The 27,997-nt window shown below is 46.0% G+C and overlaps 1 protein-coding gene across 3 annotated transcripts in view; it reads left to right on the forward strand.

The window, feature by feature from the left end:
- Positions 1–23,425, forward strand: part of pik3r1 (phosphoinositide-3-kinase, regulatory subunit 1 (alpha)) — a 32,691-nt gene extending 9,266 nt beyond the window's left edge. Inside the window, exons 1-15 of one of the 3 annotated variants that reach the window (XM_066711574.1) lie at positions 6,848–7,052; positions 10,656–10,751; positions 10,994–11,068; positions 12,003–12,134; positions 13,288–13,489; positions 13,631–13,713; positions 18,533–18,635; positions 19,299–19,397; positions 19,499–19,679; positions 19,787–19,912; positions 20,072–20,214; positions 20,438–20,614; positions 20,728–20,802; positions 20,940–21,110; positions 21,701–23,425. In XM_066711574.1, coding sequence (XP_066567671.1) covers positions 6,914–7,052; positions 10,656–10,751; positions 10,994–11,068; positions 12,003–12,134; positions 13,288–13,489; positions 13,631–13,713; positions 18,533–18,635; positions 19,299–19,397; positions 19,499–19,679; positions 19,787–19,912; positions 20,072–20,214; positions 20,438–20,614; positions 20,728–20,802; positions 20,940–21,110; positions 21,701–21,890 — 1,992 coding nt within the window. In that variant the 5' untranslated portion in view covers positions 6,848–6,913 and the 3' untranslated portion in view covers positions 21,891–23,425. Of the gene's footprint in view, positions 1–6,847; positions 7,053–10,655; positions 10,752–10,993; positions 11,069–12,002; positions 12,135–13,287; positions 13,490–13,630; positions 13,714–18,532; positions 18,636–19,298; positions 19,398–19,498; positions 19,680–19,786; positions 19,913–20,071; positions 20,215–20,437; positions 20,615–20,727; positions 20,803–20,939; positions 21,111–21,700 lie in introns of those variants that run through there. The other 2 variants (XM_066711572.1, XM_066711571.1) reach the window with 2 other exon arrangements.
- Positions 23,426–27,997: the final 4,572 nt, after the last annotated feature.

A 27,997-nucleotide genomic window follows, 5' to 3' on the forward strand; every position in this document is an offset into this window, starting at 1 on the left:
TTTCCTCTGTGTTGTTATCCTATGAGATCTGAGCTTTAATTAATCCCTCATTTCAATTTAATTAAATTCAGATTGAAAATAGGAGCCGGTTATTTGTTCTGAGTGTCTGTATCGAACTGCCCAGGCGTGCAGCTGTTTGGTAGGCACTCCAGTTCAAGAAACAACGGCCAAGATGTCATCCTTAGATCTTTAAGTATAAACCCTTTGTCCACCAAAAGGGCATTGTGGGTCAGTAGATGTTAATGTTCTTGGAAGGAGGATTTCCCCCCCCCCCTTTTTAATTCAGCTGTACTAAGTTCATAATTGTGACAATGATGAATTGACTTCCAATATATGGTACATAGGAGCTAATATGCAATTTATCTTGTCAGTGGGGTGTCATGCAAGGTACAGTTGGCACAAAAACATGGAATTGAGTAAATGTAACTGTCACTGTGCCATTTGAAGACGCTTCAGGACAGGCGAGGCGGAAAAGTTATGCCAACAGTGATTGGCCATTAATGATTATCCAGAGTCTGGTCGAGGTTCTCTCAGATGTCGATTTACTGGGTCTAGTGGGTCGTTAATCCCCCAGCGCCCAGCCGTGTGGCTCTTTGTGGAGGCTGATTGCATTGTTCTCTGCTGCTGAATGTAAACGCAGTGTGTGAGCCATTAGCTTTTACAGGTTCACAGTGTGTGCATGTTCTTACTGCAGTGCACTTGTAGCTCACTTGTCTTCGTGCACGTTCACACGCACAAGCCTCGCTGGACGTCCTGAGGATTAAAAACGGTCGACTCGAGGATCGGCTGCACACGAGTTTCGTCTGTAGTGCGTTTAGTGTAGCGCAAGTATTATGACATCCATTGCAGAGTTGTGGTTCTGGTCACAATGCACAAATTACCACCTTCGGTTTTTGTTGTGGTTTGTTTTTTGACCGAGAAAGCAACCCCCCCCCACCCCACAGACATTAAAAACCAAACAAAAACATTACGTTTTATTTATGCAGGATTTAGGCATGTTTAAGCAGAATAAGTTGTATTAGGCTTGTAGATTTGTTTTTAAATTGATATACTTTATATATTCATATTTATACCCCCACCCCCTGCCTCTCATGATTTTATGGAAAGAATAATTTACAAGCAAGTACAAGCTGAATTCCTGTGTCCTCTCTCGTGCGCTCCACTGTGACTGTGGGTATTTTATACTCTCTCCGCATGCTCCGACTTGTCTCAAAGTCTTTCAGTGCTGTGTGGCTCGGCACTCCTCCACCTGCACAGTCTAATGAATTCCTCTCCGGCTCCACCGGGCTGGTGGCTCATTATTTGATGAGTGGAGGCTTTCATATAATGGCAATGCTTTGCAGATGAAAAGACACTCTTCCTCTTTCACAAAGGATTGTCTTGCTGTGCAGTCATGTGGAGAGGGACATTGCATCACTTTATTTTTTTAAACAAAAGGTTCCTCATTAAGTGCACATCTGAGGTGTCTTACTTTTGTGTTTGTGTACTTGATGAGAACAAGTGTCATTAAACCTACAGTGTAATGTGCTTAAACTTCTCAAATTCTTGATCATGTTGTGCATTTGTATTTCATTTGAAGAGATGTGCAAGAATCCCACAGTTGTGCCGGGTGAGATCAGAGTTTCTTCTGCGGCTGCTTCTTAAAGCCGTCTTCAGAAGATGTACATCTTCCCTCTCGGCACAGTGTTCTTGGCTTTGCTTGGTTCAGTGTGACTATTGTATGGTGGGGGCCCCTGTGAGGAGGTCGGCGCCTCCCCAGCGCTCCAGTGTGCGTCGCATAACTGGGCTTTGAGATAATATCCCGCGCTCCTCTCCCTGGGCCCCCGGCGCACCCAGGCTCACATCTGCTGGGCAGCACAGTCTTCGCAAGCCTTGCCTCGCCCCGGCCGCGGGAAGAAAGGCCGTCTGTGCTGAAGTGGAAACTAAAGCACACCGGGCAGCTGCTGCGAATGTCGGACAGTGTTGTCATTGAAAAACGCTGGATCGTTGGCTTGGCTATTGGGTTTGTTTACTTTCAAGTGTACAAGATGTACAATGTCCCCCTGCTGGGTCAGTTATGACTGCTCAGTCCCAGGGTGGTGCACGTTGAGGCCAGTTTTGGACCAGGACTGGGATGCGAGGTTATTCCCTTTCATTATTGATGACAAACTGTTTTGTGCGGTTTATGCTGGTTTAGATTCGTCCCTGCATTGTGTAGAATCCGAGTGGGTGTTGTACGCATTGCTGATCTCCGGCAGATTAGCACACAATGAATTCACACAATCAATCGCCTTTCTAGCAGGTTGAACAGCCGGGCCATCGGTGGTCGTCCTTCCTGTCGCGCCCTGACTGGTGTGTTTTTTTTTTTTTTTTTTTTTTTTTTTTAAGAGTTTATAGGGGTTTTTGGAATTGGGGGTAATGTAACTTTGTATATAATAATGTATGTTTGAAATGTACATAATATTAGTAGCCAAGAATAATTGTGGTTTAGTCGACCCTTGAGTAGGTTAATTGTGCGCGTGTGTGTATATATAGGAGCTCGGGCAGTGACATAACTAATGGTTGACATTTCAGAGTGTGTTGCTGTTAACTGTGGTGTTAAATTACTTTCACCTCCGCAACTTCCTAATTTCCCACACTTCCCACCAGCTAATAGGTAGCATTCAGCTTCTGCACCCTGGAGGTTAAACAGTGCGTATTCGTACGATTTGGGCTCATCCTCCATCCTAGTTTGTTGGCAGTTTATTGAATTAAGCTGAAATGTAAGTAGACGGTAAAATTAAGCTAAAATAATGATATAAAATGGCTCAATTTGCTGAAGTGCGTCTTGGTCCGTCTTCTGGCTCAGCTGATGCTCTGATCAGTGTCTGTGCTGTAAACCGAACGCTGCACTACTGTACAATTAATTCCTTTGCTCGTTTTGTGATGTGTTCATTTGGAAGTGTCTAGGTGGGGGGGCGGAGTTTCAAGTGCTGTGCGTATTCCTTCAGTCTTTTCGGCACAGATGCTATCTAGGCAGTTACTTGCATAACAGGTCCACGTGCTGACAGCAGTTGGTGGCATTTTTCGCGGCCAGGGCTCGTCTTGTTTTGAATTTGAGCTTGCGTTCGTTCTTTTCCACCTGCAGAGTTCAGAGCTTCTCAACATTTGTTCCTGAGTGGACCCTGACTGGCCACAGGAGGCACCACTGAGCACAGACTGGGTTCCCTCCACCTCTTTCTCAAGCATGCATTTTTATTGGAGCGCTGTGTTGTAAGATGACTACCTGCCTGGAAAAAACCTAGAAAAGTGTTACCCTGTGCATTTAGGTTAAGCTGCAAAAAGCACAGAGCAACTTGCATCCTCTGGCTGTGTGCCCCGTTTATGAATGCCAGTTGCATGCTGGGAACTTCCCCATGCCTGTGGTTTTAGCAATAAGTGTTTAATGGAAGACCCCTTCAGTCAATCAGTTCAACACCTAAGGGATTATTAGCCTTTCTAGTATCAACGCATTCCCAGAAACCGTCTTTAGCGCAGCTCTGTGAAGCCGGAAAGCTGCTGCCGTCATCCTGTTAACCGGTAAGAGCAATTACTCTAGTTTTACACCCATTGCGCCACATGCCATTTCTTTCCTGTGTAACGGCCAGCTTTCACTGCCGATCTGTCACTGAAATAATGTCACTTACAGTAGATTTGGGAAGTGCCAGGTTCCTCGTTCACTAAATCAGTCGCATTTTGTTAGGTATCGCCTGTTTCAACAGAAGGATCAGATTTTCAGATGCTAGATGTGCCTCCGTCAGAGCTTATGTGTAACTCCCTTCATTAAAGTTTTTCCTTTTACCCCTCAAAGGTTGCAGTTCACGTGTTTAAGTGCTACCCAGATTTCATTCTTGCTGTGACGTATTAATATCCCCGGGGTCACCTCTTCTCAGAACCTCCTGTCTGGAGTCGTGGTGCACTAAAGTGTGCGGTAAAGGAGTGGAGCCAACCGCCTCGTGATCTCAAGAGAAACAGACGTCTCTTCGTGGAGGAGGGGGATGAGAACAGAAAATCCAAAATGTAGCCAGAAGAAAATTAAAAAAAAAAAAAAAAAAAAAAAAGCGAGAGAGAGAAATGTTGGCAGTGCTGGTCTTTCCTGGAATCTGCTGTTTTATGGGGCTGGGTGTGCGTGAGAGCTGCACATGTGTTTCATTACTTGAGCCCCTCCAGAGACTGCAGCCCAAATCTTCCTATTCGAGGCTAAGCATGTCTGCTGACTGGATTGGGAGCGCGTTCGAGGAAAGCGGTCCCAGTGCGTCGGGACGAAAAATCCCTGCGACTCATGCACTTTCAAATAAGTGGTTTTAATTTTCTGATTCGCTTGAGATTCATGGTCTGATGTGACTTCACACGTGTGTATATGAGCAGATTCAATTCCTCTTTCAGTTTTTGGCTTTGATCCGAGGCTTTCATAACCTTTTCTGTGCTCGATGGTTGTATTCAGATGCTGTAATTCTGCCACCCGTAATGGTTCCCACTTCTCTGCTTTGGTCTTTGTCTCCCAGGGACAGGAGAGGAGGCGGTACATCTTGGTTAGTTCACTGTCCTGCAAAAGGAGTCCGAACTCGGAGCCTTAATACAGTACCTTGTCTTAAATGAGCGCAAATTAAGTGTTGATTATGTTGAGAACCTGTAAAACCCGTCCTCCAGTCGAGTAACTTTCCGGCTTTATTTTACTCCTGAATTTCTGAACCTCGCGATTATACCAACCAAGGAATAGATTTAATTTCTGGAGCACCTGCCGTGGGCTTTTCCTTGGGATCTGCTGATGTCGGCAATGGCGCCGGATAGAGCCGGAATACGGGCTTTGCCATAATCGCTCCGGAGTTTGTTTTAGAAAGATTTTAACGAGTTGGTTAAGCTGCGCTAGATTATCATTCTTTTGTTCGAGGCTTTCTCAGAATATCTTTAAGAACAGTCCCTTTCATTCCGCGGTGTGACTCGATCATGTGGTCAGCTGGCTTAATTTCCAAAGGCTTAGCTATAATCTTTAATTGTATAGCGTGCCGTGCTTTCCTGCACTCGGAGCTCTTGTGTACAGTATTGCTTACGCTATGTGCGCCGCTTCATCGAAACACGGGCTTTCACCGTCCGCTCAAAGCCAGTGTTGTTTGCGTGCTTCGTTTCTGAGTTACCCGAATTAGTGAAATGAGTCGATCTTGACCTGGCCTGGAGTCTTGCATCTTTTCCTTCAGTGCTGGTTGTGGAAGTAATTTGGCCAGTATTACGCGTTTATATACTGGAAATTGGAAGCCTCGGTCCGAAATGAATCTTCACAACTTTAAACTGGGGATCCCGGCCTTAAACAGGATGAAAAACTAAACAGTGTGATCCTTTTGTTTTAGGTCCGTTTCTTCTTGCAAGTTACTGTGCCAGTAATTTATTCTGCCTTGCTTATCTGTACGTATGACTAATTTTACACCGAACACTTGCAAGATAAAAATAGAAGTGGTTGGTTTAGGGGAAAAATAACTGTCCTTGTTTGGACAGTTTAGTTCTCTGTTGCAGCTGCGACAGCCTTTCCTTACTGTAAAACAGTCCATCGCTGACGTGTAGCACTATTTGACATTAAACATGTTTTTGTTGTATTGATTCTGAACAAAATTCTATTTGTTTAGATGTTTTTTACCTCAATGCTTTTCATTGTGTGAAGTTACAGAAATAAAATTCCTGCCTCTCTCCTCTCTGGGGTCTTGGGGGCTATTGACTAATTGTTGCTGCAGTGCATCATTGCTCCTGTAGAGGGAGGCATTGTTTTATTGGCCTGAAAAGGATTTCCCCACCCACTTTCTGCTCTTAGTTTTGCTGTTGCAAAGATGTCCAAAGCAGTAGATGACAAACGCTTGTGCAGGTATGCACCAGCTTGTTGTTAATGGTAGGATAAACGGGCCATTATTTGCAACGACACATTCTCTGCCTCTGCACAGTTTCACCCTGGATTGTTTAATTCATCCCCCCTTTTTATTTTAATTGACTTATTGCAGGTCAGAGGTTCCAAGCAGTGCAGATGGCTTTCTCTGCAGCATTTTCTCACTGAATGCATTGGTAAGAAGTGATGCATAACAACTTGCAAAAGGGTTTTTAGTTTTGCTTATTACAGCCAACAGGAATTTGCAGTCGTGCTGAAAATTATATATTTATTTCCCAGACTGTGGTTCAATCTTCTGGAACACATTCTGAATTCATTACAATGCATTGACCCTTTAAAAAACACATTCTGCCTGAAGGCATTTTGATAGGTTGGATAAGTCTCAAAAGTTTTAAGCATTTCGCAATGTACAGGGTTTTTTTGGTTTGTTTTGTTTTTTTTGTAGGCCAGTTTGTACATTTCCTATTGTGAGATGTCAGTTATATAGCACCCTTGCAAAGTTGTTCACTTTTTCTGAAATGGGCATTGATTCTGCAGTGGTACGGGGGGGATTTTCAACTTTGTCCTCAGCCCAGCAGGAGAGTATGTGTGTGTGTATATATGCGTGTGTGTGAGCAGCTGGACACTCAAATGTACCGTCTGTACTTCAGACTTTTCCACGGCAGCTGTCTCCCATCCTCACCTTGCCACTTGTTGCTATATTGGCCTGGTGTGCAGAAAGCTGGCGAATGTGGAGGTGCATGCCTTCTCTCTCTCGCCTCCGTTGCCCAATTCCTCTGAGTTGCCAAGGAAACTGAGCCCAGCGATTGGCAGGCAGGTCGGGGGTGGAGCGCTTCGATTGGGCGATACTGCTGCTTTGGTAAAAATAGACCCACGGGAGAGCCGTCTAAATTTGTAATGTGAACTCAAAAGCTCAGGCTTGAACTGAGCCCTAGATACGCGAGCCTATGCGTGACACGTATAATCTTTAATTGAAGGATTCGTGATGAATGCCGATGCCTGTGTGGTCTCCTAGTTTAAGAAAAGGAGCAAGACGGTTCCACAGAGATGCTGTCCATCGAAGGCCACTCTGAGGTTTTCACAGACCGTTTCTACAGGCGTTATCCCACCGGCGAGGAAGCTTTTGAAACTCAGAATTTGTATTCAGCGTTTCGTCAATCTGCAGAAAAGACCTCTTTAAAACAAGGTAATGTTGATTTAGAAAGCTTCAATCTTTTGTCAAGTTTTTTTTTTAGTGTTGCAGTTGTTCAGGTACGGCAGATGCAGCTTTTTTTGTCAGTACAACACGCGTCTCGGAGACATTTGCTATAAAACCATCTGTGTGTTTAGCTGAGAAGATGTGGTTCTGTTCAGGTCTAAAGCAGTCCTATCTAGTGGCTTTATCCTGCGTAGTCATTGTGTGTAATATTGACAAATCGGCATATTGATGAGGTAGTTTGTTGATGGTACTCACCATGAGTTGTGTGTTTTCAGATGCAAGATGCGTAATGTCTAGTCATTTATACTAAACAAAGATTGAAACAGATTAAAAAGTTATACAGTGGTGTTCACTAAAGTATGTTCTATATAGCATCTCAATTTATCCTGATGCACAATGAGAGCTTAAGGCACGTGGTTACTGACCAAACCTACATTATAAACGGTTATTTATGTTTCACTAATTTCAATGATCTCGTAAATGGTTCAGTTTCAGAGTTTCTTTGAATCCAGAGTTCACCAAAGTGTGTTTCAGGAAAATGTCACTGAATATTGTACTGTATTACAACATGCCCTTCAGTCCTGCAGACAGTGTGGGGAGTTTGTCGTTGCAGTTGCAGACGCAGCACATTCATCAGCACGGCGCACAATCTGACGGGACGTTCCCAAACACACAGGCTGGGTCAGAGGGGTGATGCGTGTATTTGAGTTTGACTTTCTAATGAAAAGATCTGTAATGTCTCTCGTATTGCTCAGGCTAAGCTCCTGTGTGCCTGCTGTGTCATGTCTGGAGTGAGACACGTCTAGCAACACCTGCACTCCCCTGAGCACCGTTTGGAGTCCCGATCTTTGCTATTAAGGATTAATAGTTGCCCGCCGTTCCTAAGGTAGGGCCCAAGTGAGACCACTGATACGCTTTGTGTATCTGATCTGCTGTGGGGTACACTGGATTTCGTAGAAATAGTTACCGGATAGCCCTGAACATTACTGTCATTTGCGGCGCGTCACCTAATCTACCCGGTGCTGCTGCCAGACGGATCGAGTGGCCTTACCGTACCAAGAAGCAACCCAATCTCGCAGTGCCTCTTGTCACCCGTGTGGAAAGAAATGATTTGCGGTTGTGATGTGAAACCCCACCCCCCCGATCCTCCCTGCCCAAGGTCCTTCTATATTTGACGTGTCGCAGGAAAATGGGACGAATGTGAGCTGTGATTTTGTAGATCACCTTTTCCTCCTGATGGATTTCCCCCGAGAGTTGTGCCTGTCGCCTCCACGGATGCTTGCAGATGTACCATAGCGGTGGAGGCCATTGGTGTGCAGGGGCTGCCTGGGAACTTTGAGCCAAAGCTTTTGCTCTTTCATCAGTCAGTCCATCAATAGATGTAGGTGTTCAAGGCTAGGTAGCTTACAAGGGAATAAGCTGATTGATTCTCTGTCTGTAGGATTTCACTCCCACCCCCTCATGCTACAGTACCAGTTTAATAAGTAAATTACCGGCACTCACCGGCTAATACTTAACACCTGACTTATCTAAATGCGACTGTAAAATGTTTCCATCGACACCATTATGAAAATATTTGCTTTACGGAAGGTATGTAAAGAGCAGGTAGTGACTTACACGAGTTATGCAAAACTGGCTTGTGTAGAGATCTGTGGAGCAAACCTTTCCGTTCGCCAGTGGATGAAAAACATTTTTCTGCAGCAGAACTAAGTGTTTGGGAAGCGTATCCTCGTCACAACCTGTAAAGGAGTCGGCTGTGTCAAAAATGAGCACCAACTGTACAGTTGTGCAGTGTGTCTGGCCCCTGGTATCAATATGCATGGGGTTGATTTTGTACCAGATTGTGCTTTGGGTTTTAACAGTCCAGTTATGTGTCGAGGCTGTTGATTGTAGTATCGCAGGTTATATAATGTATACACAACTTCAACTAAACATTTTTATTCGCATAGTGTGAAGAACAAGTAACTGAGGGCCTAAAATTGTGAGCAGTCCTAGCTGTTTGAGTTGATTTAATATAAAGAACTCGTATGCCAGTTAGGTGTAACCAGATAGAGGCTTTCTCCCGTGTGTTTGCACAGATGTGATCCAAAATCAGAAGTCCCTCCAGCTGTTACAGCTCCGTGTCAGTTGTTTAATAGTCTGACGCTTTATGAATAAGCCATCTCATTCTCGTGTCGGGTATTTATTTTAAATTTAAGGTTTTTTTTTTTTTTTTTTTTTTTTGACCCATAAAAGTAAAATGGCAGGAAATTGAGATTTTGGAGAGCCTTCCAAGTTCTGAGTTCTGGTTCTCAGAAGTCATCCGTGTCCTGGCAGAGTGACAGCAGTGTAGGATTTCTCCTGCTGTGTGAAAGCCTAAACCTCCAGCACAATTTGCGAACCTGCCCGCTACTCTTTATTGCGCCACTGCTCCGTGCATTCGCATTTCAGGATAGATTTTAAAGTGATTATTTTACTTTTGTTACTTTTTGTTTGTTTACAATAGCATTTCAGATCATTCCAGACAATCTGAAGTATCTTGAATTTTTTATTAAAGCATCGGAGATGCAGTGCTTATAACGGCTGCCAGAGGGCGCAATGGTCTACTTTGTAGCGTTCTTGATTCTTGTACTTTTTTATTTCTTCCAAAAAATGGCTGCAGCTCAGTCCATGTGCACGGCTGTTTGGATGGGATATCGTGAAAGTTTACTAAAGCAACGTACATTTTAAAAACGTGTGTGAACTCTGGGAGAATAAGGATGGGGACAGACAACAAAATGGGCCCATTTAGGACCTGTTGGACTAACGTTTTTGAACAGGAAGTGAAATTAATGTTGCTGTCCACACACACACACTCTGAAAATAAACCTGTTTTAAAGTAATACCAAGAAGGGAAGCTGTCAATGTAGCTTTTCTTTCCAAGCTCGTCTGAATACAGCCCGAGGACCAGAGCGCTTGCTGCTCCCAAACAGGGAGGCCATTCATAGCATCGACACTTCAAGCACTGTTTCTCCTTTGAGGCAGGTTCCAGCTAAATTCCTGTCCCTAATCAAAACAGAGCCCGGGCCAGGCCTGAATCTGCGGTGAGCGCACCTGCGCCGGCTCTCGGATCTGGGGGCTGGCAGCCGCCATGTCTTTGGCTGTTTTCACACATCAAGAATCAATTTTTTATTTTATTTTATTAAACGGATGCCCGGTTTCTATCAATAAAGCCCAAGGAAAAGAAAAACATTCTCCTCCTCACAGTGCACAGAGTAAGCATGCAAAATCGATTCGAGCCATCTAAAGAAGGAACGCGTGAGTTTTATTCCCTGCGTGTGACTGCTTCGGGTTTAAGATTAAAGAGGCTTCCGCCGCCCGTTCTGAAACGTATGCATGTTACATTTTACTTCATTTGTAGTCCGTAACACCCGGAACGAGCTCCTGGCTCTAGTGGCCTAATCCTTGAAGCACTGGCTCGACAGCTCTCTGGCTCCTCCTGACCCTGAGGCTAGCAGCTGCTGTCGAGACAAGTTTGCTTTTCGTATTCAATATTAATTGATCGCGTTGTTCCGTGAGCCTGGCTCCTTCAAGGCTCATCTGTAACGCGCATGTTCTCTCCTCTCTTTGTAGGAGGTTCATCCTTGCTGGACTTGACAGAACAGTTCTTTGCATCAGAGACCGCCCCCCCCATCCTGGTGAAACTGGTGGAGGCCATTGAAAGAAAAGGTAAGAAGCATGGGCCTGCGGGAAAGATAGCCCGGGGACAGGGAAGTTTAGGAGTTTTTCCTTGATGGGTCTTTCTCGGCATATTAAGCACTTTAAGTGTGCACATGTGTGTATATGATATACTATTTTACGACTGGACGTAGTAGGCCGAACCTCAATAGTATTATCCTAAATGGTTGTGTGACCCTGTATTTTGTGATACTGGAATAATGTTGCCTTTTCTCAAACGTTTCATTATACAGGTCTGGACTGTCCCACCCTGTACAGAAGTTTTGCATCGACTAGTGGACACGACATCCGGCAGTATTTAGAAAGTGGTAAGTGTCCCCCCCAGCGTCTCATTCTTTATGCTTGTCTTTTATCTTGCATTTTCCTCGCTCACTTGCTGTGCTGCTTTGAGGGCCTTGTCTTTCTGCATAGTTCCTTGATTCAATAATGAAGTGGCAACTTGAGCTCTAGTCCTTAAAAGAAAAAGGCAGTTATTCCCACTAGATGGCGCCATGTTGTACTGCTAGTCCTTTGTCTTTGGGACCCATTTTATAACAGGCCTTTTATAGCTTAATTGGCGAAAGTTTACTTGTTAACTTCACACAATTTTTCACCTCTGCTACTTTGAGCTTTATGAAAAGCGCAACGCTGTGTACTTGAACTGCTAATGTCTCAAGCACTTTGTCACTATTTAAAAGAGCCCTTTGGTTTCCTTCCATAACTCTTTTCCAGTGAAGGTGAACCAGAGCATGGGTCATGTGCCGGGGTGTGATTAGTAACAATCGTGCTACTCCTTGTTTACATGACACCATATGACACGCGTGTTATTTTCATGTCAATATTTGTCTCTTGCTGTGCCATTGTCTGGGGTCGTGTCTCGGCTGACTGCTGTCTGTAGTGTGTTGCCCAAAACAGAAGTGGCTACAAGTGTTTTGCTTTCTCACTAATACGTGCAGATTGCAGACCTCTTCTGGGGGTTTCTGTCAATGTAGTGCCTTTCCGCCTCATAGTGCCCTGGCGGTTCAATTCCCACTGAAATGTGAAATATATTTGAGTGTTTTTAATGAAGGGTAATGGTAGTAATAATAGTAACTTATATTGGCTGTGACCAGGGGTTCAGCCCAAGTGCAGCAGTATTTCCAAACCCTCATTAATCATTTTAGGAGCATTTGGGAGTAACTTGCTTAAAAACGGCTCTGCGGCTGTCGCATCAATACAGGGGTTTATTTAATCATTGCATCTGTTTATGTCCCCTTCTCTTAGATACTACTTCACAGGACTTGGACCAGTTTGACCTCCAGACCCTGTCCGAGGCCTTGAAAAAGTACCTGCAGGACCTCCCCCACCCTGTCATCCCCTCTGGGGTTTATGGGGAGCTGGTTCATGTAGCTCAAGGTGAGAATGCATGTGGTATGAATACCGCGTTTGGAGAAAGAGAGCGCTCGTATAAACATGCCTGGCTTGGAGGGGCGTGCAGTCCCGTCTGTTCCTTCTCGGGCGGAGAGAGCAGCGGTGTTGACACAGCCAGGGCGGTGTTGTTATAAGGGGGCTGGCTTCTCTCACGCTCAGAGGTGCCGGACTCCTTATTGCGGAAGTTTTGTTGCCTACCGGCGAGAAGCACAAGGCTGTATTGTGAGCACGGCCAAGGCAGTGTGAACTTACAGCACCGAGAATTGCCAGTACAGGCCCTTTGAAGTACTTTTTATTATTACATAGCACTGAATTAAATCATTCAATTCCGTAATTAAAGGGCAGGAAGTCTTGCATTCCAGATGTCATTAGGTTTTAACAACCTTCACTGTGTAGAATGTTTATCTGGATGACCTCACAATTTTTATTTTTCTCTATAAATGTGCCCGTAACGCATTATCTGTACACAATTTCGCATTGAAACGGGTCAGGTTCCGCTTCTCAAAAGCGCAGTGCTAGTGAATCCTCACTATTGATAAGCTCTCTGCGTGCCCACTGAGCTACTGGTTAGATCATTTCCTCCTTAGGCCATTGTGCAGATTTCACTTTTGTGAGCGATAGAGCAATATCTCTGATGGTACCTGAAGTTAAACCTTATCTGCATTATGAAAATGTACTTGACGTCCTGAAGAAACTGCACCCCAACGCAGTCGTGGTTTATAGTTCGGTGCACGTTATGAACAGACAGTTCATGCAAAGGCACAGACTCGTCAGTCGGTCACATGGACCTGAAACCGGAAACTGTGGTCGATTTTGCAAAAAAAAAAAAAAAAAAAAAAAGAGAAAGCTGTGGGGCTGCTGGAGACCTCGCCACCAGCGCAGCTTCTCCAATCATCTGCAGAGCTCAGACCTCGACAGCCACCTCGTGCACATCCTGTGGTTTCACCCATTTTCCATCTGCTGCTTGCAGGCAGTTCTCTAGCACCGGGGACTCTGCAGGCCATTCGAGCTTGTCTGACCGTCTGCAGGCCGAAGCGCCTCACTGTTTTGCTTGTGCACATTTTATTGGTACTTAGTGCGACCAGAGACCCGAGGTGGCATTGGCAAGTGACCGTTGTGTGTCTGTGTGTGTGTGCAGAGGTGCCGAACCCGGATGAGTGTGGGCAGCTGCTGAGGAGGATCGTCCGCTCACCCAACGTCCCTCACCAGTACTGGCTCACGCTCCACTACCTGATCAAGCATTTCTGCAGAGTCTCTCAAAACACAGGCAAAAACCTGCTGAGTGCCCGGGCCCTGGGCGAGATCTTCAGCCCTCTGCTCTTCAGACACCAGGCGGCCAGGTACGTCCACACACCAGTGACCCCCTGCACTTTTATCATTGCAGCTAACCAATTCTTTATCTGCGAGCTAAACTTCCTTTATTCTAATTTATTTAACCCCTCCATGACTTATTTTAAATGCTGTTGAATGTTGCTTCACAGCTGCGATTCGAACCCAGAATACCACATCCGGATCATTGAGGTCTTCGTCATCAGCGAATGGAATGACAGCCAGGCTGCCCCAGGTAGGTTCACGCTATCGGGGATTGTAATTCACATGGGGGGGGGGGGGTTGGGAGCGAGTTTGTCATTTGCCTTTTATTTGTGGTTGGTTTGTTTAGTGGTTCTTGGATAGCTGTTGTCTGAGGTGTAATAAGAGTCTGGAGAGCTGGGGTAGGGGGCGGTGTGTTGCCTGTAATGCCCAAAACGTCCCAATGCACAAATCGGAGTTTGGAGAGGCGGACTGATGCCGTGAAAATGCATGCAGTTGTGGCTGCAATCGACTATAAACACTGAAGGGCATGTGTTGTGTACAGGTTGTGTTTTAAGGCTGGTTTTGATCAGAGTTTCTCGCACTGAAGTTGTCCACTTTTGGCCTAGTTGTTCTTTTATTTCAATTCTATTAGAAATACCTTTGCAAGATTCAGGGACCAACTTCTAATGTTTTGATTTGACTGCTGGTTTATTCAGAAGCGGGGGCGTTGGGGGGGGGGTGGGGGGTTATATCTCACAGCTTTGTTGCCAGGAAACCGAGCTCCTGTTCAGTTGCATAGGAAGCCTGAAAAGTGTGGTTTGAGTTTCCTGCAGAAGATTAAACTGAAACGGCCCGTTTACTAATTTAGATGTTTTTTGTTCCTATTAATCTCAATCTAGTTCCTTTTAGACCCTTGTGTCTGTCGAGTTCTCATGCAGAGAGGGATGGATGGTAAATGTATTGGATACCAACTTTATTTCTTTAGAAACTGAATATTAAAGTTTATCATGGGGAAGATTGGTTTAGGAAACTAGCAAAGCATTTCTTATTCATGAATGCCACTCTGCCTACAGTGCATTTAATTATCGCCTTTACAACCAAAGACTTAAAGTAAAACAAAAGCGGTCTTAAAGCAGAGCTAATTCTGTGTGTGTGTGTGGTGATCACCGTGCTGTGCGGGTACTTCCCGTGACACAAAGCAAAACTGCGTTAATGAAACTGAGCTGTAGAGTCTTTCTCCGTTGCAGCCACAATGCTAAATTCGATCGACTGGGGCTTGGGGGCCCCCTGTCTGTGGGGTTTCAACGTTTTATTACCCGTTAGGACTATGTATAGCACTTCTGGCAGTAACTACACTCAGCTGTCGGTGATTCGCACCTGTACTGTGATCTGGGGGGCTGCGGGGAATAGAGTTGCTCATTAGGGGGTTTGGCCCCTTGGAGAGGCAAAGCCATTGACAAGCCATGCTTTGATTCAGTTTTCAGCTGAACTGGCCATGCGCTTTCCTGTGCGCCGGCTGGATCCATTGAACTTTGAGACCGCCCACATTTTCATATTTATAGTGCGTCTCTGTCTGCGTCTGTCTGTGTCTGATACACGTGTACACACCGGACTCCTGCCACAGGAGCTATTTTAAGGCCCCTACAATGGCCCCCTCTCACGTTGCAGTGCTGGGGATCCGAGCGCCGGCTCCGGTGCACACTTGTTAGCCGATGACAGCTTTCACTTTAACAGACTTTGACTCCCTCCCCCTTTTGCCACCGCCCACCTCCTCCCCCCCCACCACCTAAAAAAAAAAAAAAAATCCCCGGCTCAGCAAATATTTGAACCTGTGCGAGTTAATCATAAGACAGAGATCTCTATCAACAGTCGAGACGTGCAAGCTTTTCTGTGCGCACCCGGGGCTGACACCAGGTTCACACCAGTAATCATTAACTCGCAGAGCAGCCTCTGGAAACGTCCAGACCTCGGGGTTTATAGCGTCGACCCGAGAGGCCGAACCGCAGTCTTCTGCACGTAGCACCTGCCATCCTTGCTGGATTACGCCGTTTTAATTAGAAGCACTTTGGTTACCTTTTAAGAAGTGCAGAACCTGCTCACCTCCTGCCACGTCTCTCCAGAACCCCCGGGCAGGCGAATGGATTTACCACACGGCTAATTTTGTGGAATATTGTGGCTTTTTTTTTTTTTTTTTTTTTTTTTTTTTTAAATAAGGGGGGAAAAGAAAACTGTTCAGGGGTTGTTGGGGGGGGAAAAAAGTTTTGAAACTTCTAAAGGCATCTTGGAAGATGCATAACTTGCAGTGTAAGTATACAAGTCTGTTTATGGGGATCATTTTTATACTAAAACTTTTGTGCGTTTTACCTTCATTGGTTGTGCAGAAAAGAGGCACAGTTTCTGGACCGTTGTCGTGTTTGCCGTGGCAGGCGGCCCCGGCAGGGAGCGTGTTCGACTGGTTTCTGTCAGGGATCCTACCAGCAGAGCCGTCTGGGAATCGGCTTTTACAAAAACCCCTCAAGGGATTTAAATTCTTGACCTACCTTGTTATGTCGGGGTGGATTTGCTGAGTGTGGCCATTTATTCTGAATACCTTACAGTCTGTAATTGTGAGCATGTCTACACGGTACATGCGTGTTCTCAGAGCTGGATTTATGACTTGTAAGAAAGTTGAAATGACAGCAGTGTTGGGGTTTTGTGCAGCCAGTTCTTTGCCATGAAGGTTCCTGTTGGTGAAATGGATTGGATCCAGAAGAGCTAGTTTATCTCAGTAGATTTTATAGTGTGGGTTGTTTGCTTTTTCAAATGAAAACCACTTTCTCAGTCTTGCTGTTGGTTTTTGGTGCATTTTGATCCAGAACTAATTATTCTGGGATTCAGGGTATACAGCATCTGATTTTTAAAGTGTGTAATTGTGTGGATTATGAAATGCACACAATAGGTCTCTTCTATTGAACACATTTTATTCAGCATGTTATTGAAGCAGAGTTTATCATCCAGCTAGTTTTAAAGCTTACTGTGTTTCGCAGATATATCCTCATGGCATTTAGAAATGATCATGCTCTAGAAAGTAATCCACAGTTTTGTACCTGGTGATGCCATTTCAGTAAAAGGAGCAAAAGCAGTCCCACATACACACACTATAATAGTTTTTAAATCCCATAGGAGCTGTTCCTGTACTTTACTTTTGGCTCTGCTGCCTGGATAGCCATCTCGCACACGAATGACAGTCTGGTCAGGCCCGGCACTGACCCGGCTCTGCATTAAGCGTAGAGCTACGTGCTGCAGCAGACCGGCTTTTGTCCGAATGCCAGCAGTGGGACGGACGAAACCAGCATGCAGTCACAGGCACAGAGAGGGAGGGAGGGAGGGAGGGAGGGAGAGAGGGAAAACCAAGCCAGAGCGAGTGTGCAGAGAGAGGGGGAGGGAGAGAGAGAAAGAGAGGTTGCCTGGCTGCAATTATTTTTGCATCGAGGCAGGTTCTCGTGCTCGGATACTGGAGAGTCATTGTGATATATATATTTTTAATTGTAGTCTTGCTGGCGGTGCTCTGCTTTGCATGCGGTTTTACATAAGGCACTTAGAGGAGGAGGAGGAGAGAGAGAAGCCGTGTGCTTTTGAAATGACATCATTGTTCGGGGGAGATGAAAGATGCAGCAGGCAGTGAAGCGGGAGGGGTCTGGTGACAATCCTCCGGTGCCATTGGCTGAGGTACGTGATGCAATAGATTACAGCGCAGTCCTCGGTAGCTTTTAAAATGAATTCCAAGACACCATTACAAAGAAACCACGGTCCTTTTCTCCTTATTGTACCTGACCGGTGAGAAGCCCTCGCTCCGATGTACAACACAGTGTGGAATATGGAAGATTTGGAAATCGAATTTCCCAGATCCGAACTGAGCTTTGGGACCGAGCTTTTGTTTTACATAGAGATGGATCCCCCAGGTAACACTGCAGTCGCTCTTCTCAGGAAGGCTTTTATTGTCGAGTCTTTTGTTCCTCCTGCAATCCCAGGCAGTGTCTAAAATTATTAGCTGTGCACGTCTGTGTGTGAACTTTATTGCTCTGGTTATGCATTAATGCTCTGCTGGTTATATGCCATTGCTTTGAGTAGAAGTCTTGTGTTTTTGTGTTTAGGTGTGTAAGGTGCAGCCCATGAATGATTGCATGTGTTTATAAATGCTTCTGATTTGACCAGAGTTGTCTATTTAAGCCTGGTTGTGGTGTTTCTTGTCCCTGCCGGCTACACTGCACCACTGTCTCTTTGTAATGATGTAGAACGAGCCTAGGGGAGAAAGGAGGGCAGATCACAGGTTTAAAAATAGCTGTGCGTGTTTGTAGGGGCTGCATGCCTGTAGGTAAATGTCATGTATGAAAAGATGCATGAATGAATTTTGAGTAGGTATGCTGCTGAAAGGAATTAAAATCGCTTGTTCTAATGAAATATTATATACTTCTGTAGCTTACACTGAGTTTTTCACTAATTTCCTGGCAAGCACTGTAGTTTCAGAAACAGTGCCGTGTCTGTTTTGGCACCGAAGGATTGTCAGGTTGTGGTTCAGACCGGCCTCCTTGAGCCTTTGGGTTTCATCTGGAACGACGTGGCGAGATAAAGCACTTGGTCTTAATTGGGCGGTAGATGTCTTCCTCGGAGGAATGATTTGTGTCCCCATCGCGCCCGGGATGCGGGAGCCTGCAGACCCCCTTCTCAATGAAACGCTGCGTCTCGGACTTATTTTACAGCCGTCTCCCTGTTGGGGAGCAGTGACATTCTTTCAACCTGATTTAATCAAGTGGAAACGAGTTGGGGGGGGGGTGGCGGGGGGGTCTCTTTGCAACTGCTGCAGAGGTTCGCTTCTGTGCGAAGGCTGAAAGATGGCTTTCTTTATATGGTAATGAGAAAAGTAGGGTTACTTTGCAAGGCTGCCAGAACAGAAGGTTCTAGAACAGCCAGTTTTAAATGCATCCCCTCGAAGATGAACCTTAAAATGTGGCAGCCTGTTCTTTCATCTTCAGGGCTTGAAATACATTATAGATGGTATATTGTGTGTGTCACCTAAAGGGTAACCGAATTCTCTCCTTTTGTCTCAACAGCACTGCCTCCAAAACCACCGAAGCCTGCTCCAATCGCAAATAACGGCATGAATAACAATATGTCTCTGCAAGACGCCGAGTGGTACTGGGGAGATATCTCGAGGTAAGCCGAGCTGCGTCTTTCTGCCCCAACCGCCTCCTTCCCCTAGGTCCCTCTGCCCGGCCGGAGCTCCAGACCCCAGCTGCTCTCGGGTTTGCTCTGGCAGGCGGCCCACACATTAGGAAAGGCTTCAAGGACAGGAAAGGTAGCGGAGAGAGAGTGCGAGGGGGAGAGTAATGCGAATTGGCAGGACCATGAAAGTGAATCGGTTTCCACAAAAAAAAGCAAAGGTCCCTGCCAGGGCCGTGTCAGCCTGTTTGCCGGGGCCCGAACGAGGCGTGGGGGGATTGTTCGGAGCTGTTACTTACCTCCGCAGAATAATCTTATCACGCCTGTTAATGAGCCAGGCGGGCGCTATAAACAAAATCGGGTAGGGGATTTGTGTGGGCTTAAAAATAAACTAAAATGCCAACCCAGTGCTCAAGTTCCCCTCCTTCCTTTCTTGGCCTTCACTTCCCTTTATATCGAAATACATGTCAGTACTTCAGGGCAGGGGGCTGATGTCTCGTGTCTCCCTTATTTCTAGCTCAGCCCCCTTGTGTGTGTTGCTACAGTGGCTTTAGTTTAACAGCTTCCTATTCAGATTGTTACTTATTGAGAGGAGAGTGAAGAAAACCCTGATCTGATCTTGCTGAGGAAGTAGACCGACGCATTTCTGTATTACAGGGAGGAAGTGAATGAGAAGCTGAGAGACACGCCAGATGGTACGTTCCTGGTCCGCGATGCCTCCACGAAAATGCACGGCGACTACACCCTCACGCTGAGGTACTTCACGATCCTCGTGCCCGGGAATGCAAAGGACTTTGTGTTCAAGTACCCTTGTGGGGGAGAGGCAATCACACGGTGGTTTTGCTCTTTGTTTACAGGAAAGGCGGCAACAACAAGCTCATCAAGATCTTCCACCGAGACGGGAAGTACGGTTTCTCGGACCCACTGACTTTCATCTCCGTGGTCGAGCTCATAAACCACTACCGCCACGAGTCGCTGGCCCAGTACAATCCCAAACTCGATGTGAAGCTGCTGTACCCCGTGTCCAAACACCAGCAGGTAAGGAGCGCAAACTCTTCTGTCCAGTCTGTGCCGTCCCCTGAGAGCAGATCCAGCCGTGGGGCTATGGGGCAACCAGTAAATCCTTTTTCTCTGCCTTTCTCCAGGACCAGGTGGTGAAAGAGGACAACATCGAGGCCGTGGGGAAGAAACTCCATGAGTATCACCTGCAGTACCAGGAGAAAAACAAGGAATACGACCGGCTCTATGAGGAATACACGAGGACCTCGCAAGTAAGTCACGGGAATCGACGCCCCGGTCTCGGAGAAGCCTGCGTGCGGGGGCAGCTGAGACCGTGTGGCCGGAGCACAGTGTGTCCGCCTGTGTGATGATTCTTGTTGTGCTATGCCTTGTGGGACATCTCTGACCGCTTGACCGTGTTCCTTCCATAGGAGATCCAGATGAAAAGGACCGCCATCGAAGCTTTCAACGAAACCATCAAGATTTTCGAAGAGCAGTGCCAAACGCAGGAGAGGTACAGCAAAGAGTACATTGAGAAGTTCAGAAGGGAGGGGAATGAGAAGGAAATTCAGAGGTACTTAAAATCAAAAAACATCTGATTTTTGATCTCTTGAGAAATGTCTGTTTAGGAGATGATTCGTTCTTGGGCACCTACTGCCCCTTTTTGTCACGGTGTTTTCAGTTTTGTTTGGAACCACGTGTCTGAATGTTAGAGGATTGTAGGACAAAATGTTAACCCAAAAATCAGCACCGCTCGAGTCCCGCTCTAATGCCGCGCCCGCCCCTCTGCCCCGCAGGATCATGGTGAACTACGAGAAGCTGAAGTCGCGCATCAGCGAGATTGTGGACAGCAAGCGCCGCCTGGAGGAGGACCTGAAGAAGCAGGCGGCCGACTACAGGGAGATCGACAAGAGGATGAACAGCATCAAGCCTGACCTAATCCAGCTCAGAAAGACCCGAGACCAATACCTGATGTACGTACTCCAGCGCTCACACTGTCTCTTTCTTACCGAACGTGGCCTGTCGGCTGTGAGCCTGAGCCTCGACCCAAGTGGCTAACTGTCCCTCTCCTCCCCGTGTCCTGCAGGTGGCTGACTCAGAAGGGTGTGCGGCAGAAGAAGCTGAACGAGTGGCTGGGAATCAAGAACGAAAACACAGAAGAGTAAGTGTTCGTTAACTAATTAACCAAGAACCCCTTTTGGCTTAATACTATTGCGTGTTAAACGGGGAGACTCGTTTGGTTTTCAGTTGGGGTTTAGTCTGTCCTTCCCTCTGACCTCTTTGCTCTCCTCCCTGCAGCCAATACTCTATGGTGGAGGATGACGAGGACCTGCCCCACCATGACGAGCGCTCCTGGAAGCTGGGCAACATCAACCGGCCTCAGGCGGAAGGGTTGCTGCGGGGGAAACGGGACGGCACATTCCTGGTCCGGGACAGCAGCAAGCAAGGGTGCTATGCCTGTAGTGTTGTGTACGTATCGGCCCTGCGCCTGTGTGTGCGTTTGTGTGCTTCCCTTCGTTAGAGGAGAGTGAGGAAGCCAGGAGGAGCCCGTGTCTCCTGCTCTTTAGTCCAGCGGTTCCCAGCCCTGGTCCTGGAGCTGCCCCTACTCTGCTGGTTTTTGTTCCAACCAAGCTCTTAATTACTTAATTGAACCCTTAATTGAAGTGTTGATTACATTTGAATCTTTAAATTATGTAACTGATAAAATGTTGGTTCCTTAAGATATGTTTATACAATTTTATACTTAAATCCCCTCCTGTTAAAAATTATTAAAAGGCTCTGATTTAGGAAATTAGTTCAATTTAGAATTCAATTAAGTGAATGAGAGCTTGTTTGGGAGAAAAACGGGCAGATTAGGGACTCCTCCCAGACCAGGGTTGAGGACCACTGCTTTAGTCCATGACTTCCAGGCTCTGATATCAGAATTTAGCAGATGTACCAGAAAGGTTGCAAGTGTACCTCTGTAGTCTCAGTTTTGCGCCAGTGTGTCAGGAGGAATGTGGGTGATGGGAGGCAGTCAGAAATGCCAATACTAACCTGCTGACCCTGCTCTCTTGCAGTGTCGAGGGCGAGGTGAAACACTGCGTCATCAACAAGACGCCCACGGGCTTTGGTTTTGCGGAGCCCTACAACCTGTATGCCTCACTGAAGGAGCTGGTCCTGCACTACCAGCACACGTCGCTCGTGCAGCACAACGACTCCCTGAACGTCACGCTGGCGTACCCAGTGTACGCGCACCAGCGGCGTTGAGCCCGCAGCCCGCCGGTACCTGTGGCTGGAGACGGAGGGGAGGGCCTCGCTGTAAACTGACTGCAGGGTTGGGCCCCAGGGAGCGGAACGCCGGCCCTGGCTCCCGCTGGGACTTGCCGGGGCGTTTGTTCACCCTCCGGCGGCGGAGAGACCGTGGGAGGCGCCGGGCTGTGAATGTAGTTTTCTTTGCCGTGCTTTTCCGCGGAGACAGGGTCAGCCAGGAGAGACTGCTGCACTGACTCCGGACCGGAGGACACGGAGGCCTTTTCTTAACGGTGCTTGTTTACATTCGTTTCAAAGCTTTACCAGCTGGAATGTCGAACGCTGAGACCCTGGGGTGCATCCTTTTTGTACAGTTCTCTTCTGTTGCATTATTTTTTCTGTCGGTGCGTGTTCGTGTGAGCGGAGCGAATGAGGGCGTGTGTGACAAGTACGTGTGTGTGCGACCTAAACCCCTGAAACCTGTTCCGTTTGGGGTGTTGTGGTGGTATTCTTGTGGTCCATACACTTCTTTATTTTGTTGTTGTTGTTAAGTGTTCATTTATCAAACCATGGATCAGCTGATGTAGCAAGACGGCACTTTTTCCCTGATGAAGAGTCTCTCGGAAGGACTTTCCTACAAAGGTGTTGCGGCAGAGAAGACTCACCTCGAGAACCTGGATTTTGTCCTCAGAGGGCTGCGGTGGGGGGGACGCGAGTCTGCCGTCAGACCCCTGGACTACAGAGAGCAATGGGGGCGGCAGGACTTACTGAAACCGACTCGGTACTCTATGCTACATCGTAGACCCCTAACGGGCTGGCATCTGGAGGAGGCGATGCAAACTACAATACCGAACTCAGTGCAGTTCCTCTTCGGTTTTAATGCTAATTTCTGCTATGCAATGCAATTACTGTTCGTTTTTTCTTAAAGCAGTGTTTTATTTGACATGTACCAATAACATAAGCTTGTTTTTATGGCATTTTTTTTTTCTCATGTTGTAAGTGTCCAGGACGATATTTAAAGTGTCAAATGTCAATGTTGGCTTCAGATTTAAATAAGGAAAATTATACTTTTAATACAAATCATTACAACTTGATCTGTAATCCACAATTTTTATTTTGTTTTTGTTTTTTTGTTTTTATTTCAATCTCTTGTTCTTTTAGGCGGAGCTTAAAGAGCATTTGAAAGCTGCTTCAGTCAATAAAATATAAATGGTTTTATTTGAAAGAGCTGATCGTTGATTGATTTCTGGTCTCGGGTTCCATGTCGCAATGCGAGACACTGCCCGCGGTCCGGACGACCTCTGAACCAGATCTAGATGTTGCGTTGTGGGTTGTGTGGGAACGTGGCCGCTGTACAGGACTGGCGGGGGGGATTGAAAATGTTGCTCCTCATCCCTAGTTCTCGTGCAATTTTTTCTGTATCAGAAAAGCCCTTATTGAGTGTTTACATGGATGGAATGATTCATGTTAGTCCTGAACCCTGTTGCTCAGTTCATGCTATGCCAATATTAGTACTGTTATGTGGAGAAAATAAAGTACCAACATTCACTGTAGCACCAACGGAATATTTGTTTTGATCTTTGCATCTATTTCAGAAATGCTGCTTTTGTCATTCACTTGCCATTTCATTCGACACATGGTTTATATTTTTGACCAAACTACTATATCATGCAGTAGCTTTAGTTTCTAGTCCAGCTAGACCTTGTCCAAGGCCTTGTGTGTCACAATGTATGTGCAGGGATGTGCAACCCCTTCACGGTGTTTTAGAGCAGGAAGAGATGCAAACTGACTGAAGTGTTCTTGCATCCCCAACTTTCAGCCGTCCCAGGGCGTCGAGATGCCACAATAAAGATGTTTTCGCACTTGCAGGAGATGGTCTTGACACAAAGGTCAGAAGTTTATATTTAGTTTGCATTTAATTAGGCTACTTTGCTCGGTCGGTCTCAAGGATGCGCTCTTGCATTCTGTTACGGTCGCACCTCACAGGCCGAGCAATGCTGCAAGAGGTTAGTGACGTCATGGTTTTTGTCTGTGGCTTGACACAGAGCTGCGTCCGCTGGCTTTCCCTTCTCGTATACAACTGCATTGCGGCCCAAAGCCACGGTTAAAAACAGAATTCAATGAACTCCGGCTGTGAGATGGGCCGTGTGGCCGGAAGATGGCTGCTTCACGGCACTGTGAAACGCATCCAACAGGTGCACCTCTAATTCTGCTGATGCTCTGGATTCATCTTGGATCTGTTGTGAATGAGAAAAATGGTTGGATAGATTTCATTAATTCAAAACCTAAACATTATCAGACAGATTTAGACTAGTAGGTGAAAGGTGTGTTCTGTGGTTTCTGGAAAGTGGGGTAATGCAAGTTTCATTGCTCAGTACTGAGCGAGTTTTGAAGAACCCATAAACGTGTGGCCGGTCAGTCGCTCAACTTGGTTGAGATGAACGTGGAGTATCTTTGTGCTCTCTGTTCTTTTAATAAATGTGCTTTTGAGGTTATGCAAATCCAGTGGTATTACATGTTGGTACAGCGCTGATGTCACTAGTCTGACAGGAACGCTTCAGTTCAGAGGATGTTCTGTTCCACTTCTGCAGTATTTATCTGCCGGTCTTTGCATGTGTGGGGATATATGCCTGCAGGCTGCACTATATAGGTTTGTGTGTGGGTGAGCAGCCTTTTTAACCTTCCTTATTAAAACCTAGCTGTAATGTTGGGGTCCTGTTGATCTGACCCTTTTCATTTTAATGAGTTTGTGGCGATCACTACAGCAGCCTCCTCGCATCAACAGGACATCGGATCACAACACTGATGCTGTTTGTTATTGAAACCAATCAAAAAGTGATAGGCATTGGGTCCATCAGATTAAATGCACCAGTCTCTCAGTTCCCACAGCTGTATAGTGCATTCAAAGTAATGATACTCCTCTTCAAAACAACCCTGGGATAAAGTTGCGGGAAGATCAGGGGTGGGTATTAAAAGATTTCAAGGCAATGCATATCCCTTGCAATTTGATCATTACGAAGTGGTAGGTATACGACACCACCCAGAATCTGCCCATCCTCCCAAACTGAGCCACCACATCAGAAGGGCATTGAGCGTCGGAGCCACTGAGAGGCCAGTGACGCCCAGAGAGGATAAACTGTCCATGTGTCAACAGTAGCTCAGGTACCCCACAAATCAGGCCTGTATGGAATAGTGACAAGAAGGAAGCCATTTCTGGAAAAAGCCTGTGTCCAATCCTGCTTGGACTTTGCACAAAGGCATGTGGCAGACCGGGAGGAGCTGGCAAAAGATTCTGTGGTCCAATAAATCACAAAATGAAGTTTTTGCCCTTAATGCAAAGGGTTGTTTGGTGTAAACCCAACACACCCAGGTAACGCCATCCCTACTACGCAGCCCAGTGGTGGCACCATCATCTGGGGATGCCTTGGCAGAGACTGGGAAGCTTGTCAGGGTGGAAGGCAAAGTAGATGGAGCTAAATGTAGACAAATCCTCGAGGAATCCTGATTGTCTACAAAAGACCGAACACTGGGATGGAGATTCAAGAACAGCCAAAGCGAAACTAGAGCGGCTTAAAAACAAAGTGATTGTCCTGGAGTGGCCCAGTCAAAGCCTGGACCTGAATCCGATTGAGAATCTGTGGCAAGACTGGAAGATTGCTGTCCACTAACATTCCCCATCCAACTGGACAGAGCATGAACAATTGTGCCAAGAAGAACGGACGAATATTGCACAATCCAGATGTGCAAACCCAGCAGGGACCTCTCCCAAAAGAGACAGCTGTAATTGCTGCCAAAGGTGGTCCTACCAAGTACTGACTCGGGGAGTGAATTCTTTTCTACCCAAGATATTTCAGTCGTCGTTTCTATTCATTATCTTGTTTCACAATAAAAAAAAATCTTTCCTCTTCCAAGTGTGGTGTGAATCACAGGACAAAAACATCCAATTTAAATCTTATCAGATATAAACTGAATAATATGCACTGCTTTAAAATATGAGATGCGTTTAAAAATACATTTCATTCTGCAACCTTCATTTTTTAGTGCGTCCATCAGAACTACCTGTACCAGTTTGTCTGGTGTAGTAAAACTGCAACGCTGACGTGTAGAAATGAAAATGAACCCAGCGTGTGAGGAATGAGCCCCGGCACTGACTGGCACACTGTCTCCGCTCTTGGGCACAGAGGTTTATTTTAACATCGGGCAGAATGATTGATCAGCTGCAGACAGACTGATAAGTTGTGCAATGTTGCAGTGCTTAAATATAAACCACATTTCCATTGCTTTGCTCCCTAAAATAGCCACCCTCCATCTCAGCCTATATTCTGTATTGTCCCAAATCTGGAGTGGCTTTAGTGTTCGGTTTTCTGGGAAAAATAACAAAAATAGATGTAAACGAGTGTAGTTTTACAAGTATTTGTGTGACATTTTTGGGCCGACTCAGACCAAATGTGTTAACCAACCTCCTCTCCACCAGCACGCAGAACTGTATTTACCTTGAATTCAGCCGCTTTCGCACAGCTTCCTCTGCTGGTTTTGCACTGTGGTGTGAGTTTCTACAGGTTGTGCAGCCGAGAGGACGCTCTCCTAACAGTTTGCCGTACAAAACCGGCTCACTAAGGACCCCGTCTTTAGCGCAGACGTTTTGAATCAGTCTAATCTCTCCTTACTGAGGGTCATCTTAAAACCACTTGAAAAAAAGTGTGTGTTGTTGCTACTTGGCACAATAAAAATGTGTGAAAGAAGCATGAGCTCATTGCAACAGCAAATACAGGCTGTCGTCCCCCCTTTTTATTCTATTGCTTTATTATTTAATTCCTTGTAATATTTACTTTGCCAATTATAACCTTATCACACGAAAGGCAGAACAATAAAACGACACTTTAAAGCACATTTATTACAGCATGGCAGCAACCTCCTACAGCAAACACAGTGGAAAGGTGTTGAGTTACTTTAATACAACAGTATTTCATAAGAACATTACAGACACCTGTGATAAAAGATTTAACTGCCATGCCTTTAAATATTTACAATACTGATGGTAAATATTGAATTATTAAGTTTTCACTTAGTCTTTTCTCAAACCATGTAATTAGCCAATGTCACTCATGATCTGTATAAATATTTGTGTGTTTTGCTCTAATAATTATATAAATGATGATGATGATGAACAGTTTTGAAAACCTGCCTCTGAATTTCAACATGTATAGACATGATATAGTTCTGCTATCAGGCAGTGCTAATTCAGGGTGGTTGGAGGGACTGTGGGGACATGGCTCAGCCCACATCTGGAGCCGTCCCTTTAAAAAGCTTTGGACTCTGTGCCCGGCTGGCCACCCCAGAGACCTGCCTGGCGTCTTCAGGATGAAGCACGTGGGCCTGTCTGGTGTCCAGATTAAGAGTCATCTCCCCTGTCGAGTGCGTAACGGCCTGGTACATTCAGTCACGGCTGGCAGTGGCTGCGAGCGACGTGGGAATATTATATTTACACACACATCTCCATCTGCCGCGAACAAAAGCTTCCTCCAGCACGAGAACCTCTTCTCCTTCCTCACACTCTTATTGCATGCACTTTGACACCAAAGCTGCAGCGTAAAGAAGGAGATCGTGAGAGCAGGTCGCCACCTCTGCTTCCCACCCAAAATAAAATGCGGCTCCCTGTTTTTACAACACCACAGAGAGGATTAATTCTGCGTTTCCACTTAAACACACATTCCCTCTTACGTAACTAATACTGCGAGTGATTAGTGTCGCTTGCCAGCATTAATTTGTTCTGCTACAAAAAGCAACATACAGGCATTATACAGTGAGGGAAAAAAGTATTTGATGTCCTGCTGATTTTGTACGTTTTCCCACTGACAAAGAAATGATCAGTCTATAATTTTAATGGTAGGTGTATTTTAACAGTGAGAGACAGAATAACAACAAAATAATTTGACCCCTTCGACTTAGTACTTGGTGGCAAAACCCTTGTTGGCAATCACAGAGGTCAGACGTTTCTTGTAGTTGGCCACCAGGTTTGCACACATCTCAGGAGGGATTTTGTCCCACTCCTCTTTGCAGATCCTCTCCAAGTCATTAAGGTTTCGAGGCTGACGTTTGGCAACTCGAACCTTCAGCTCCCTCCA

The sequence above is a fragment of the Amia ocellicauda genome, chromosome 8 (genome assembly GCF_036373705.1).
Source record: "Amia ocellicauda isolate fAmiCal2 chromosome 8, fAmiCal2.hap1, whole genome shotgun sequence".
NCBI lineage: Eukaryota > Metazoa > Chordata > Actinopteri > Amiiformes > Amiidae > Amia > Amia ocellicauda.